Source organism: Camellia sinensis, chromosome 3, assembly GCF_055761805.1.
Source record: "Camellia sinensis isolate YWXY chromosome 3, ASM5576180v1, whole genome shotgun sequence".
Taxonomy (NCBI): domain Eukaryota; kingdom Viridiplantae; phylum Streptophyta; class Magnoliopsida; order Ericales; family Theaceae; genus Camellia; species Camellia sinensis.
Genome location: NC_138963.1, coordinates 221082573 through 221095000, shown reverse-complemented (window position 1 = coordinate 221095000; position 12428 = coordinate 221082573). Strand labels below are relative to the sequence as shown.

The 12428-nt window shown below is 31.6% G+C and overlaps 2 protein-coding genes across 7 annotated transcripts in view; both read right to left on the bottom strand.

The window, feature by feature from the left end:
- The window catches only part of LOC114262815 (DNA-directed RNA polymerase II subunit RPB1), a 9366-nt gene extending 7760 nt beyond the window's left edge, over positions 1-1606 (bottom strand). For 2 of the 4 annotated variants that reach the window (XM_082922305.1, XM_082922306.1), the window contains exons 1-2: positions 1146-1564; positions 722-985 (exon numbers count right to left, since the gene is read on the bottom strand). Coding sequence is in view for 2 of the 4 variants with exons in the window: in XM_028203230.2 (XP_028059031.2) it covers positions 722-985; positions 1146-1229 (348 nt within the window). In the remaining 2 variants the exon portion in view is untranslated. Of the gene's footprint in view, positions 1-721; positions 986-1145 lie in introns of all 4 variants that reach the window. The other 2 variants (XM_028203230.2, XM_028203232.2) reach the window with 2 other exon arrangements.
- A 6765-nt stretch (positions 1607-8371) lies between these two features.
- On the bottom strand, positions 8372-11712 carry LOC114262813 (Pseudouridine synthase family protein). Of its 3 annotated transcripts, none has more exons than XR_014365262.1 (8): positions 11313-11712; positions 11022-11165; positions 10552-10812; positions 10223-10435; positions 9836-9914; positions 9133-9308; positions 8922-9024; positions 8372-8818 (listed from the first exon to the last, which is right to left on the bottom strand). XR_014365262.1 is itself a non-coding variant. In XM_028203226.2 (8 exons), exons 1-8 carry the CDS (start codon positions 11643-11645, stop codon positions 8810-8812), a joined length of 1308 nt encoding a protein of 435 aa, XP_028059027.2. In that variant the 5' UTR covers positions 11646-11712; the 3' UTR covers positions 8372-8809. The 3 variants fall into 3 exon arrangements, 2 of the variants coding, with proteins under 2 accessions (XP_028059027.2, XP_028059026.2); XM_028203226.2 differs by having other exon boundaries at positions 10233-10435; XM_028203225.2 differs by having other exon boundaries at positions 8372-8792; positions 10233-10435.
- Positions 11713-12428: the final 716 nt, after the last annotated feature.

Genomic DNA, 12428 nt, shown 5'->3' with positions numbered 1-12428 from the left:
AGCCAAATAAGGTAGCTTTGGAAAATAAACAGGTTTTTGAAAAGCAAAGTACAAACAGTTGTAATAGATTTAGAGTAACTGCAGAGGAGGATTAAGGGAGGTTGATACAAGCATACATGAAAATATAGACCATCAAACATATATATAGATAATTGTGGCAAGATATATGCATTTAGCATGTGTCTAATTCCCCTATATAGCTTTTCAAATTCTAGATTTCAAGAAACAAACATGATGGTTTAAACACTGGTAAGATAGGCAATTTATGCCCTCTGAAGATAATACTAAATGATAATTATAATGAACAACTCACTCCACGACTCATCACAGCGAAATCACACTAAAGTAGTAAAGCACTAGTATTTCACCCTCTAGGCACTGTTATCTATTCTATGCTAATTAAAATTTCTACCAATTCTGTTCATGCAAAGTAATGATCCTAAACAAGACAACCCGAAGTCAGAACCAAAAGCGATCAATTCCATGACCAGTGTTATCACTTGTCAGAATGCAAATTCAGCATACTGCAGTCATCATCAATTCCACAAGAGCTCAGTATTGAATAAAAAATCAAATTCCCAATCCACCAATCAGAGATTACCATGTGGGTTTTGGATTTCAATTTGAAGATACCATCTTAACTCATAAGCTTAAGAAAAAACCCAAAAGAACTCCATACAAGTTAGTGATATAAGTGAAGAAATTGAAGCAAAAAAACTACCTCATCGGCCAGAATTTTGGAGCAATTGAAGCAAACGCATCGCATAATACTGAGTACAGTTTTCAAAAACCCAATATGGAACATGGGTTTGGCGAGCTCGAGGTGCCCAAAATGGCCAGGACACTCAGCCATGTTGGCCATACAGGTCTCACACTTCATCTTTCGGTCAATAGTACCCAACCGAGGGTCGCTGAGGCCACCGGGCTTCGGCTTCCCTCGCTCCATCGTCTCACTGTGCTCGATCTGCACCACTGACATTTGCCTCTGCCAGAAATAAACACAACATCAAGAAATTAAAACCCCTTTGAAACCCTAACAGCCAAAGAGATGAAGATGAATTGGGTCTTTCTTTCGTTTTTTGGCAAATTCTCAATAAAAATACATGGAAAACATAAATTGATTGAAAATTGAAGAAAAAGATTACGATCTCATCGGGGCTAAGGATGCCAAACTGGACCATCCGGACCTTGGCGACCTCCGCTGGAGAGTACGGAAATCGGATATCCATGGCTACAACAACTACTTCGTTGAGGATTTCAATCAAAATCAAAACATGATGAAAGTTTGAAACTACTCGATCACGCTTCGATTTTGATCAAAACAGATCGTTTCTTAAACTTTAAAAAAAAAAAACAAAAATGATGTCTAGACTATTCAATTTTAACGGTTAGTTTGGATGTTTCAGTGGAAAGTGTTCTTATCGCTCGCAGAGAGAACCGATCTCTCTCTCTCTCTGTGTGATGAGAGACAAGAAGATGGTATAGAGAAACGCCACAAAGGTGGTATGTGAAGGAGATTTATAGGAGATTTTCGCAACCATGCCCTAGATTGGTGAGCACGCCTGATGGATCGTTTAATACCCAAAACACCCTTCGTTAAAAGTTTGACCAGTGGATGGAACTAAGGCCCGTTTGTTTCCAGAGATGGAATGGAGGGGATTGATAGTGAGAGGATTAATAGTGAGAGGATTGTTAGTGAGGGTCGTTTGTTTTTAGAGATAGAATGGAGGGGATTGATAGTGAGGGGATTCATAATGAGGGGATTGTTAGTGAGGGGATTGATAGTGAGGGGATTAGTAGTGAGGGGATTGATAGTGAGGGGATTAGTAGTGAGGAATTGTTAAATTATTTTTATATAAAATAATAAAACAAATAAAAAAATATAAAAAATTAAAAATTATATTTTAAAAAAAATTTCCAATATATAAAAAATAAAAAAAATAAAAAAAATTTTAATCCCCTCACTATTTTTCTAATACCATCTCTACCTCCTCACTATGAATCCCCTCCCCAAGGGTATTAGTAATACCAAGGTATTAGTAATACCCTCTCTATCTCTCAAAACAAACAAGGTATTAGTAATACCAAGGTATTAGTTAGTCCCAAGGTATTAATAGTCCCAAGGCTATCTCTCAAAACAAACACCCCATATACTAATCCCAAGGTACTAGTAATCCTAATCTCCTTGCTATAACCCAAAACAAACGGGGCTCATGTCACAAAGAAAAATATTTGGTGGTTTGAATTTTTGTGACTCAAATGGTTTAAATATGTTAAAATGATATTATTTTATACTTATAGTGATGTCATTTTGGATGTTTTGAACTATTTGAATCACATTTTTTTGAGCTACTTAATATTGTTGATTCCAAAAAACAAGTCTAACCTGCTATAGATGAGAAAAAATGCTTCTATTAAAATTTTTCTTAAATATTTTATATGTGTAAAACTCATATTCATATGAATTTTATATTCATACAAGATATTTAATAAAAATTTTAATAGTACTTTTAAAATTTTTTATATTACACAGAAATGAAGGAAATTTCCCTAAATTTATTCCAAAGGAAAATTACTCCATCACTTTACATAAAATTAAAACTCATAATTTTTAACGACGGATTTTTGTAGAGAATTCAACTGATGTTACAAAATCAAGTCGAGTAATGTGATTGCTCTTCCATATGGATCTTCTATAGAGAAGTTCATTGTGTTTGGTTAGAAATTTGAGAAAATAAAGGAAAAAATATATTTATGAAATTAGGTGAAGTGTTTTATTTTTACCTTTTAAATCTCTCAATTAAATATAGCGTTGATATTAAGAAATCAAATCAAAGAAATAACAAAACACCATCACTAATTTTTCATATAAATTTTCTATGGAGAATTTTAATGATGGGTTGAAAGTGTATCATTCCGTTACAAAGTACGTTTTAATAGTTATTTTTGGCTTCTCATATATATTTCAAGAGTAAATTACATTTATCTCCTCTGAAATTTTTAATAATTATACAAACCTCTTTTGAGATTTTAATAATTATAATAACTTTCTCTATTTTTACTCACATTACCAAGATTTTCCAAAAAGTAAACTGTCCATTACACTAAGTAACAAATTGCTGATGTCACTAATTATGAAACATGAAATGCCAGTATTGCCCCTGCCTTCAAGTCATCTATGTATTTTCAAATTTTTATTAAAACTCTAATTCATCAAAAACATATTTTTCTGTAATTTTTTGACTCTATTTTTTTTTCACTCCAAGTTTTTAAACTTTTATAAATAAAAAATAAAAAATCTTTTTTTCAGATTAATGGAAAAAATAATAATAAAATAAAAATAAAAATTCTAACGAAAATGATAAATTAATTTTAAGATTTAATTTTATAAAAAATAGTTTCAATGAGATAAATAAAGATGGGGAAATATATTGTAAGTGTCATACATAACAAATTAATTGAGTATTTTATTATTCTCAGATAATTTCTTCATGTAAGTATTGTTTAATTGTTCGAATTACTTATTATTCTCGTATGATTTCTAGATTCTTCAATCCCTATTAACTAATTTTAATTTATTGTAATGGATTAGATTTTTTTCACTTTTTTTAATAACTTGAAAAATATTGACTTGCCCTATTTTAAATATGCATCAATTATAAGTTTAAGGGCTCAAAAATTAAAATTAAAATTTGAGAATATTATATGTGTAACAATCTAAATTTTTAATTATTCTGTAGAATTTATACTAATATTATTTAATCACAGTTAGGGAAAATATATCATTTTTTTATATATTATTATGGGTAATTTTGTAAAATAATATAATTATTAAAAATTTAAGAGTCAAAATATAAATAAATAATTAAGTTTAGATAAGTTTTAATTAATTTAGATAAGTTCGAATTAATGGAGATTAACAAGAAAGTGACACGTGGCAGTTGGCTTGGGCTCACGAATTGAATTTGTATAAATAGGTAGAAGTTGACTCCATAAGAGAGGAAGAAAGAAAGGAAAAGTAAGAGAGAAAGTAGAGAAAAGAGAGGAAAAAAATAATAGAGGTTGAAAGAGTCTTTGGTGGTGGAAAGAAAGAGTGAGCTATTAAAGTTAAGGTGAGTTATATTATACATTGAGTTACCAAAATGTATTTTACGTATATTTTGACTTATTAAAATCTATTTTACACAAGTTATATTTTATTAGTATATTAATAAAAGTTATGTTTTATGAAGGTTTCAGTTATGTGGATTATTTTCTGAACTTTAATTACTTAAAGTGAAACCCATGGATATATTTGTTGTACTTTTAAAGAATATTTGGCTATGGCCTTATATACAATTATGTTTTGTAAATACCACCACGGGAGTCCCACGCCTTGGGGACTTAAATAACCATTGGTCCTGTTTGACCACTTTGTGGTCCTGTGTTTGTCATGGATCTATTGACTCCTGTAGTGATTGTCACTTAGTGACCCTTGTTTTATTCTATACCGTGGTTATAGTTATTTATTTCAGTGTTTGCCACCGAATTAATTTGTGTATTCAACTCAAATTATGTTAATGGTTTGGCCTAACTAACTATTCATGATTATTTCGTGTTCCTTATACTCTTGGTATAATATTTCTCGCTCTGCCATGTGCTTATAGCTGTTTACCAATTTTCAAGAAATAATGCAATTCAGAAATAGCATTTAGAAAGTCTTAGACGCGGGGCTGCAGAATAGATGCACATAAAACTTTTATGATATTTTTTATATGTAAATATCGGCCTTTTGGTCAATATGATTTTGTAATGAAAATAGAAGGTCTAATGATTATTTTAGTACCCTTACTTAAATATTTTTCCGCTCGCGTTTATTTGTTTGTTAAAGATTTGGCCGGAGGTAACCTCAATTACTGGCCATTACGATACTTAACCCTTGAGTATGGGGAGCGGGTCGTGACAATATGATTACGAAAATATACTAATTTTCTTACATATGAATAAATAGTGCAAATTGTTGAGAAAAAATAAATCCATTTGTTTCAATTAAAAATAATAACAAATATGCATTAATTAAAATGATAAATTTTACGTTGTTTTCAATCACTAAAGTATATATAAATCAAAATCTATCTAATCCCTAAATTATCAATTGAATCTATTAAGTCTCTAAAATATTTAATTCAAACATGATTAGTTCCTGAAAGAATTATAAAAATAAATATATGTTCATAAGTATTGTAAATTAGTAAAAAATCTTATCTAATTAAGAGTTTATTATAGAAAAATCTTAATTTTTTTCTTTAAAAAGTGCCTTATTTCATTGTATCTTTAAATTAGTGTTAGAATATGATTTTTCAATCTTATCAATAAAATTATATGAATATTAGATCTACGGAAGAAGTAAAATTAGATAATTTAAATAATAACACTTCACTACAAATAATAATAGAATACAATAATACATGAATTAAATTATAAAAAGAACTTAGCGAAAAAACCTTAAAAATAATCAATTATAAATTATAAACGAAATCTGATATATATTATTGGATAAAGGTAAACACGTAACCATGGTAAAAGATAAGTAAAAAAATACTATAGACAACACGTAACCATGGTAAAAGATAAGTAAAAAAATACTATAGATAATTACTCTTGCAATTGTAAAGAAAATTCACCATAGGAGTTGATGCTCACTTTTCAAAGATAGAATAAAAATTTAAGATTTTTTTGAAATAAAATTTTAACTAGATAAGATCTTTTACTAATTTATAATACTTATGAGTTTATATTTTAATTTTATAATTCTTGTAGGGACTAAATAGGCTTGAATTAAATATTTTAGGAATTTAATAGAATCAATCGATAGCTTAGGGATTAAATAGATTTTAATTTATATACTTTAAGGACTTAATAAACTCAATTGACCGTTCAAGAACTAAGCTTTCGTTTAGAATGTGGGTTGATTTTTTGACTTTTTAGCTATTTTAATCTAAGGTTAAAAAATCTCGTTTGAGATGGGTATTTTGATTTTTTTGACTTTTGTGAAAGAAAAGATGAAATGATTATGGTTTAGATCTGACATTTTATCTTATTAACTTTTTAACTTATTTTGTCTTTTTGTGTTAAATTAGCCAAAAAAAGCATGCCAAACATATAGACAATTTGATCATAGTTTTATGGGTATAAAGTATAAGAAATCCTAATTTAATATAAGGCTTATTTTACACTATATAAGGCCTCGTTTGGCATGTACCTGTTTTAGTCTAAAAATAAAAAAGTTACAAAAAAAATTAAAAAGTCTATAACCTATATCAAAAAGTCAAATATTCTTTTTTTTCTTTACTTTTTGCACATCTTTTCGTAAAAAATTAAAAATTCATTCCAAACATACTACAGTAATATTTTTTTTACCTCATATTTTAATCAAAAAGCAAAAAAATTACTAAAATATCATATTCCCAAACGAGGCCTAAGTCTGATAAGTCTTATATTAATTATTAGGGTCTTATATTAAATTATTAGAGTGTTATACTAAAATATGCATGGTTATGCAATAATATATATATATATATATATATGCAACATCTCAAAGGGAGGTGAGTAAAAAAATTTATTTGAATAACTTCTTGGTTGATTTGGTAGTTTTGTCTTTTCACATGCAAATCAAAGCATAATATGGTTTTTTTACACACTTAAGTGACGTTTGTGCCAATTTAACAGATTCAGAAAATCTTGATAATGTCAGCAAAAATAGGAAAGGTTACTTTAATTAATGAAATCTCAAAGAAAATCCCTGTAATTATCAAAAATCTGAAAGGACATAAGTATAATTACCCATATTCTAATTATTTTTAACAACAATGCTAGGTAACTCAAAATTTTGTGACTCAAATGGCTCAAATCACTCAAAACGACGTCGTTTTGACAGATTTTGAATGTAAAACGACGTCGTTTTGACAGATTTGAGCCATTTGAGCCACAAAATTTTGATCTACCAAATATTTTCTTATTTTTAATTCCTTCCATTTTTGCAATTAATTCGTCTTCTTTCCATTTTTCTACATGTTTTCTTAAAAAATGTGCCATTTTTTAAGTTTAAGTCCCTTTTAACCTATAAAGTCTATGAAAAATATTTCGTAAACTCTGTTATTTCTTTTTTATTTTTAAGGTCTTCTAATTTAATAGGACCTTAAAAAAACAATTATAAAAAAAATCAAAATTGTCACTTTTTAGAATGACATCAGTGTTTTTTTTTTTTATTATTATTATTTTTTTAATTAAAAAGGCTAAAAATGGCATATCAGTTGGAACATGGAGATGCTCGGGTTGTATACGCAGGGGTGCTTCTATTTACACATCATATTTAGTCTTAAAGCACACCATTAATTAGTTATTTTTTATTACAATAATAAACTTACCTAAAATGACGAAAATGACCAACACTTCACAGAGACGAGCAAGAGAGAGAGAGAGAGAGACCACCGAAGTTTTACTCCGAGTCATCAATGGCCATTTAGGGTTTCTATTGATTCTTCTATCTCTCGATAATCAAACCCCTTTTCCATTTTTCTCTTCCTTGCTATCTCTCTTCTCGACCCTCCAAAACCCTAATTTCAATTCAATCCGAGTTCCCAATTCAATCTCCATAGCTTGTCTTGAGAAGCGTGATGGGTGCCCAAGAGAAATCTCCGACAGTGAAGCATTCGACGCAGGTGAGGGGTTTCACTATTGAAGAAAAAGCTTATTTCTTTTGCCCTAAAATTGAGGTTTTCATAATTTACTTGTTATTATTGAGGTGGGTCTTAAATACAAACTCAATTATGTGGATTGATTGTATTTTATCATGGTGAATTCACTTGCTTTTGGTGCTGTGAGCATAAAACTGTAATATTATAGTGTGATTTGCTTATGTTTTAGGGTTATAGTGAGATCTCTATGGTAGTTTGCGTTGTTTGTTTGAATTTGAAGCGTGTACTAAGTGATGTGAGATTAAGAATAAAAGTGAAATATTGTGGTTTGTGTTGAGAAAAATTATATTTTTTCAAATTATTAAAGGTATGAATTGAATAGTGATGTGTCTTGAAACCAAATGTAGTGTATAAATAGAGGCACCCTATACGCAGCTTTCCTTTTTATATGAATGCCTCACCTTCCGGTACAAGTGGCTGTGATTTTAGCAAATAATAATAATAATAATAAAATAAAAAAGAATCATCTTCCCCATTGAGCTCTCTCATGAGCTGTGGAAAATGCAACTGCTACATTCAAATGGAAGCTTGGGGGGAAAATTTATTGCTTCCACTATTTAAACCAATCTGTATTCAGAAGACAAACTACAAAAAAATAATATACCACATGGTCCACGAATCAGTTGACAACACAGTAAGATAAAACATTTGGTGTAATGAATTATGCACCATTTACATTTTTCCATTATCTTTCAACTAATAATGCGGGCTACATACCATCACAACTGTGTAGTAAACTTCAAATAATTTAAATTTACATACCACCATATAGTATCTGGTTACAGGTTTCCAACTTGATGACATGGAAATCAGAGTATGTAAATTTACACCTCCAACAAGCCTTCCAGAAGGTTTTTTGTGGAGGCAGCCTTGGGAGAGAGTTTAACCATTGTGCGCACATGTGATGCTAACTCTCCAATCGTGTGATAGTCCAGTCAAGTCATAATTTTAAGGCAGATCTATTTCTCTTCTTGATAAGCTCAAATCAGTCAAAAAAGATAATTGCGATCATGTGAAAAAGCCGACGCTTAAACTAGCATTGCTCCCTAGTAATGTCTGTCAAATGGATGTACTTAGTTAACCTGAAAAAATGCCACAGTGATCGCATGTAAACTAGGACATTTTTAGTCCTTTACAAATTCGATATGACTGTAGAATGAAAGCAAAATTAGACCGGTTTTTTACCTTCTCTGTGCTAATTTTACGGAGCTGTCTCAAAATCTCAGCAAAATCAGCAGGTGGCCGGCAAGAGAAATTTATGTTCTCCCCAGTTTGTGGATGCCTAAACCTACAAAACAAAGGTAGACAGAGTAATTTGTAGCATATGACAACATTTAAAGAATTTAAATTGAAAAGAATCGAACAATTAGGGAAGGGATAGCTTTTATTTACTAACCCAAGAGCCAAAGCATGGAGGCAAGGCCTTTCTAATCTAGAAACCAGTTGCATTAGTTGCCCATGAAAGTTAGGTGGGGTCCTAGGCCGAAGCATTGACACGGCCATACTTTTAGTGCCTCCATACACCTCATCCCCTAATAGAGGAATTCCCAAGTACTTTGCATGTGCACGGATCTATTTCAAAGTAGCAATCCAGGACATTAGTAGAAACTCACAATGAACACCAAGCTGTTTTGCGAAAGATAATATTGCAATTGAAAACATAGCAGAACTCTGCTATTTATCATATTATTTAGTCCAGTGAAGTTTATAGGCTCTCTATATAACACTGAATATTGAAGAGAGAAAATTGTCAAGGAAAATAACAAAAGTTCCCAAACTCATTAGTCTTTCATGTCTCTCCATCCAAATTAAGAAAGATATATCCTGTTGCTATGGAAATGGAGGCACACCAGCAGGATCGTGTATATGAATGGCATGCACAGTTCCTTCCGAAAAGCCTTTTTTTTTTTTTTTTTCATTCAGGACAAGAAGCCAATAACCAACTTAAAAATATTCCTACAACATTTATAAATAAAAGTGGGAATAAACAATTATGTTACAATGGTTTCACAAAAATATTGTGGCTCAATCTAAAAATTCAGTCTTTTAAAACTTTTAAACATCATAATGAAGTTTTTAATACTATTGAAAAAGGGTACCTGATGAGTGCGCCCAGTTTCTAATCGCCACTCTACCAGTGCAGAACCACCACCAGCAAGTATTTCCATTACTTTGTACCTGATATAATTCAACAACCTATTAGACAAGGCCAAGGATCATAACTGCAAAGAATAATGAGTGTGGGATTTATTTGATCAAACTTACAGAGAAATGGATAGTTGAGGGAGAAAGAGAGTAGGGGAATGACTGATGCCAAGAATATTTGCTTGGGAGTAAATTTCCTTTTTCTTAAATTCGTATTTTACAGTTAGATGAGAAGAACTTTACGGAAATAAAAATGAGCTTTTAATAGGGCAAATATTTTGTGCACCCCAAAAACCTAAGACAAGTTATATTTAGTAAAGATGAAGACACCAATGGAGGACCTCAAATCACCTACTAGCAGCACGACGTGCCTGCCTACATTTACTTGCCCCAGAAACAGCAGTCATACGAATCCGATTATTCAAATCGCGACCTATTGGAATATCAACACGTCCTGAAATTGGGGAAGGCAGTCCACAGGTAAGACTGATGTATACTCTCTGGATTTTATGTTGCTTGAATTGTTCAGATAAGTGAGCATGAGAATGCTCATCCTGCCATCAATAAGCGAAGCGCTTAAAATTCAATAGAAAAATCTAAATCTTAACCACATAGATTAAATCAGTAGATTTTGGGAGAGTAGGGAGCATTTATCAGGGGCAGAAATCACCTTTGCAACAACAAGCAATCCACTGGTGCCTTTATCTAATCTATGGACAATTCCTGGGCGAACAGATGCTGCAAATATGTCAGAACTTACATCTTCATTGCAATTTTGACTAGAAGAAAAGCAACTGAACTCATCATCAGAATCGTCTTCTATCTCAGATATTTCTTCCCGGTTAGGAAATGCATATGTGGAAAGACTGCAATGGTGAAGAACGCCATTCACAAGAGTCCCAGTTGCATTACCAGGCGCCGGATGAACAACCTGGATCAAAAAACAAGAATATCATTAAGAATGATAACTGACAACTACACAAACACACCTCATTGTGTGTACAATGATGTATATAAACCAGAAACACAAAGCATTTGGTAACTACATTTTCAGATGTAATATGGTATTGACAACTGCATATATTATTTTCAGCTAAAAGTTCAATTAGAAACTCAAAACATAGAGATTTAAACCCTTACCATGTGTGCCGGTTTGTTCACAACTAGCACATGATCATCTTCATAAACAATATCCAAAGGTATATCTTCTGGTTCAGCCTTTAAAGGTATTAACTCCGATATAGTGCACTTAACTTCATCCCCATCTCTGACCGTGTGTGAAACCTAAAATCATTTAAGTTCAAATTTATATAGCCCAAAGCCACCAAATTTAGCTATATAATACTGAGAATAGATAGCAAATTAAACCAATAATCAATGTTCAATTTTCTCGGCAGCCAATCATGGAGTTTTGGGAGAAATTGAATTAACCTTGTCGATTACTCGGCCATTAACGCTAACAAGTCCAGTTCGAATGCTGGACTGCACGCGAGCTCTACTAACGCCGGAGATTCGAGAGGAAATCCAAGAATCGAGCCTGAGCTTCCCGGATTTGATATCGACGGTCTCGAACAATCGAACGCCAGCGTAATTGGATCTCCTCCGGCCGGAGAGAACTTCTTGAGATTCATCGGAATCTGACGCTACGGCCGAACCAGAACAAGCTCTGATGGTTCTCGAAACCCTAGAGAAACTTCTAGGGCTCGAATTGAAGAAGCAGAGAGAGGAAGAGCTGTGGAGGGAGAGAGAGTAGAGAGAGAACATACTCTTCGTCCTCGATGGTGTTTGTTTTAATCAAATGGAAACCCTCAAATTTAATTTTAAAATCATATTCATAAAATAACATGAATTTGATAAATCAATTTAAAACAAACTAAATGGTTGTTTTTTATCTTTTTATAAAAAAATGTGTAAAAAAATTAGAGAAATAATATGATGAAAAAAAAATTAAAAAATATATTATTTTATATATATTAAACTTGACCTAAGTTTAAAAATCCCGTTTTAAAATAATTTAGGTGTGATAAAAAAAAATTGCTATTTAATGTAAAAATAATAATATGTACGAATTTCATGGTTTTCCCTTCACCTCTTACATTATTCAAATAAAAATTGTTAAAATAAATTACTTCATTTATTATATAAACCTGTACAATGTTATGTGTAGAACTCGGAGCATCTTCAACAATTCATATTTTTTCATCAAATCTAAGAAAAAAAAAAGTCAACTTCCTTAGCCTGATATCAGTCGCTCTAACGGTTACGGTAACTTTTACTAAAAGGCACGAGATGTTCGATAGGACGACTGACTGGTCAACCGGACAAGACAATTGAATTTTTTCCCCCCTTATTTATGTTTCCCAATTCGTTTCCCATTCTTTTTTCCTCCATTACATTATTTCCATGCATCACATGTGAAGTGGGTGAAAATTAATCAAGTCTTGGTGCTAGGTCCAATGCAATACTCACTCCAAAGTGGAGCTAGGTCGGACCTCAGCTCTATGGCCAACACTTGCTCCGAAGCAAGACAATCATAAGAGTTCGGCC